The 3178-nt window shown below is 32.8% G+C and overlaps 1 protein-coding gene across 1 annotated transcript in view; it reads right to left on the reverse strand.

Moving 5' to 3' along the window:
- Positions 1-3178, reverse strand: part of AGPS (alkylglycerone phosphate synthase) — a 219465-nt gene that overhangs the window by 61488 nt on the left and 154799 nt on the right. The window contains exon 13 of the mRNA XM_007938213.2: positions 1149-1225. Coding sequence (XP_007936404.1) covers positions 1149-1225 — 77 coding nt within the window. The remainder of the gene's footprint in view (positions 1-1148; positions 1226-3178) is intronic.

A 3178-nucleotide genomic window follows, 5' to 3' on the forward strand; every position in this document is an offset into this window, starting at 1 on the left:
GGGTTTGAACCACCAGCCTTCTGGTTAGCAGTCAAGTGCCTATGCTACCAGAGCTCCCAAATAGTAATATAGAGAAGTTGTTTATAGAAAAGATAAATTGTTTTAAAATTCTCATTCAGAAAAAGAGGGAAGAAGAAAGGAAAGAGAGAAGAACACTGTTCTGGAGATCAGGAAGCTCTTCTCGGCTTGGACAATGATCACAGGAAAAAAATATAAAAACTTGAAAATTTTACACCAAGAAGAAAAGCTTCTATAAAAAAGACAGGCATCAGACTAGAAAAAAATTAACATTTATGACAAAGAGCATTTAATAATTTCATTGCTTGAAAGGGTGCTATCAAACATTAGGAAAAAAACCTTAAAGTTAGCAAAATCATCATATCTAATTAATGCAAACAAAAATGACTTGGAAAACATGCACAGTGTTCAGTCTCACTGGAGTTTCAAGAAACATCAACTAAAATACAGTAAAATCTGCAAAAGCTGGGACCTGTGTAAGGTGGAAACCTGTCAGAGAAGGAAAACTAAAATATTTTGAAGTAAAAAGAACAACAGAAAAATGGTAAGCTGTACCCAGTCTAGGCAGAAAACTTGTGAGACCCAGGGAAACAAGGAAGTCTCAAGTTCTAGCTCTCACAGGTTTCACTCTATTATTTTCCCATTAAATTTAGAACAAAACAACAACTAAAAAAAAATCTTACACGCAAAAACAAGGATATGATTTTTTAAAAAAAGGCCTATGTGTATTGCTAGTAGTAGCATAAGCTGATATAACCCTTTAGGAAAGGAATTCAGCATTCAGAAGTTTTTTCTTTTTATTTTTTTTTTAAAAAGTACTCTTATTTCCTTCTAGGTATTTATTATGAAGGAAAAAAATTCACACTCTAGCAAATTCTACATGCATGAAATTGTTCAAAACAGTATTAATTTTACAAACTACAAAACTGGAAAAGAATTTAAATTTTCTGACATTGAATATATGATTGACTTATGTGATAAATATTTATTCCAATATGAAAATCTGTGATTATGAAATCTATACAGCAGCATAGAAAACCACACTTATGATAAGTAGGGGTGAGGAGAAAGCAGGAAATACAATTAATACTCTAAGCACTTAAATTTTTGTATTTTATAAAAATTCGTACCTTTGTAATATAAAACTTTTTCAATCCATCCAAAAATGATGTAAAAATAGAGGAAACCTGAGGTTTAAGAGCATGACCTAAAGAAGATAGAAAAAAAAAAAGGTTTGCATTTTAAATTAACAGCACACTGTATTTTTCAAAATGACAAAAGGCTACCTCACTTAGGCATCCTAAAAGAAAGGGAAGGTTTCTATGACTTTAATTTTTCTATTTCCCTGTTATATATTTATTTTAAGACCTATTATCTTCTTTCAAAAGTCACATACAACTTTTTATTTACAAAATGACTTCTCATTTTTTTCTATGCTACAGGCTTTATTGTGTTTTGACTTCTCATTTTTTAAGTCAAATTACACTATGTAATTAATAGTATATATACTTACCTTTAACAGCATGGATTATACATAAAATCACTTCATTAATTTTTAATTTACTAAAAACATCCAATAGTGGCTGGTTTTATTTTTGTTTTGTTTGATTATACAGACACCATTGAGAATGACAAGCAAATACAGAGTCAATGCCAAGCTTAATGTCGTTTCTTAATTAATTCTTAATTCATGCAAAATTCTTGGCATAAAACTAATAATTGGTTTCTTAATCAAACCCAGAGAATTAAAATGGCCAAAAAAGCTTAAATGGTGTGTCAGTCAGTTAAATTAACATCTCTGCCTGAGGATTGAGCTTAATTGAGCAAAAGTCTCTTATTATTTTTCCGTTGTTTTCAGAGTAGCAACTTCCACACTCTTGGGACTGTAACCTTGAAAAGTCATTTACCTGGCTTCACACTGAATTCAATGTAAAAAAATGTAGGGGTACTATTTACACAGACTTTTTATGAAGAACTTTAAATATTCAGTAAATATAAAATTATCTTCAAATAAAATACTTATTATTTTTTTTTTTAAAGCTTTAAATATTTGGGAGTTTTGTTTTTTAAATAAATAAATAAAAAAAAAACACCCTACTCCCATTGAATCTATTCAGATACATAATGATCCTATAGAACAAAGTAGGACTGTCCCACAGTTTCCAAGGTTGTAAATCTACACAGAAGCAGACTGCTTCATCTTTTTCCTACAGGGTAGCTGGTGGGTTTTAACCTTGTGATTAGCAGGTGCACACCTTAACCACTGTACCATCGGAGCTTCTTTTGTTAAAAAAAGTATAGGTCCTTTAAAATGGGTATGAAACAGCAAACTAACTAACTATGAGAAAGAAACAAAGATGTCTCTGGAAAAAAACAAAAACAGAACTATTACATGTAGTTTTTTTACATTCATCTAATTTTTTAAAGTGTGAGTCTGAATATGTAATACTTACTTACTAAAAAAAAAGGATGGGAAGTCTTAACCAGAAGCTACGAGACAGACATCTGGGCTATAACTGGGACATTAAAAAATATATAAGGGGCATATTAGATAGAGATCAACCCAGAAACTTTCTGAGCTCCCAGATCACAACTATGAGGTCTATCTGAGGATTCTTTTTCTTTTACTGTAACCTTCTCTAGCATGGCTGTTAGGTTGTTGTTAGGTGCCATCGAGTCAGCTCTTACTCACAGTGACCCCATGCGGAACAAACAGAATGAAACACTGCCCAGTCCTGCACCATCCTCACAATCCCTGCTATACTTGAGCTCATTGTTGTAGCCACTGTGTCAATCAATCCAGTTGAGAGTTTTCCCCTTTTTCACCTTCCACTTTATCAAGAATGATATCCTTCTCCAAGGAATGGTCCCTCTGACAACAGGACCAAAGCAGGTGAGACGAAGTCTGGCCATTCTCACTTCCAAGGAGCATTCCAGATGCACTTCGTCCAGAACAGATTTGTTCTTCTGACAATCCATGGTATTTTCAATATTCTTCACCAACAATTCAAAAGCATCAACTCTTCTTCTGTCTTCCTTATTCATTGTCCAGTTTTCATGTATATATGAGGCAACAGAGTCACTGTACCAAAAAGAACTGATCGATCTTCATCCATTTCAGGAAGTGGCATATGATCTAGAACCAATGGTAATGAAGGAA

Source organism: Orycteropus afer, unplaced genomic scaffold (assembly GCF_000298275.1).
Source record: "Orycteropus afer afer isolate SDZICR_OR568_19922 unplaced genomic scaffold, OryAfe1.0 scaffold00001, whole genome shotgun sequence".
NCBI lineage: Eukaryota > Metazoa > Chordata > Mammalia > Tubulidentata > Orycteropodidae > Orycteropus > Orycteropus afer.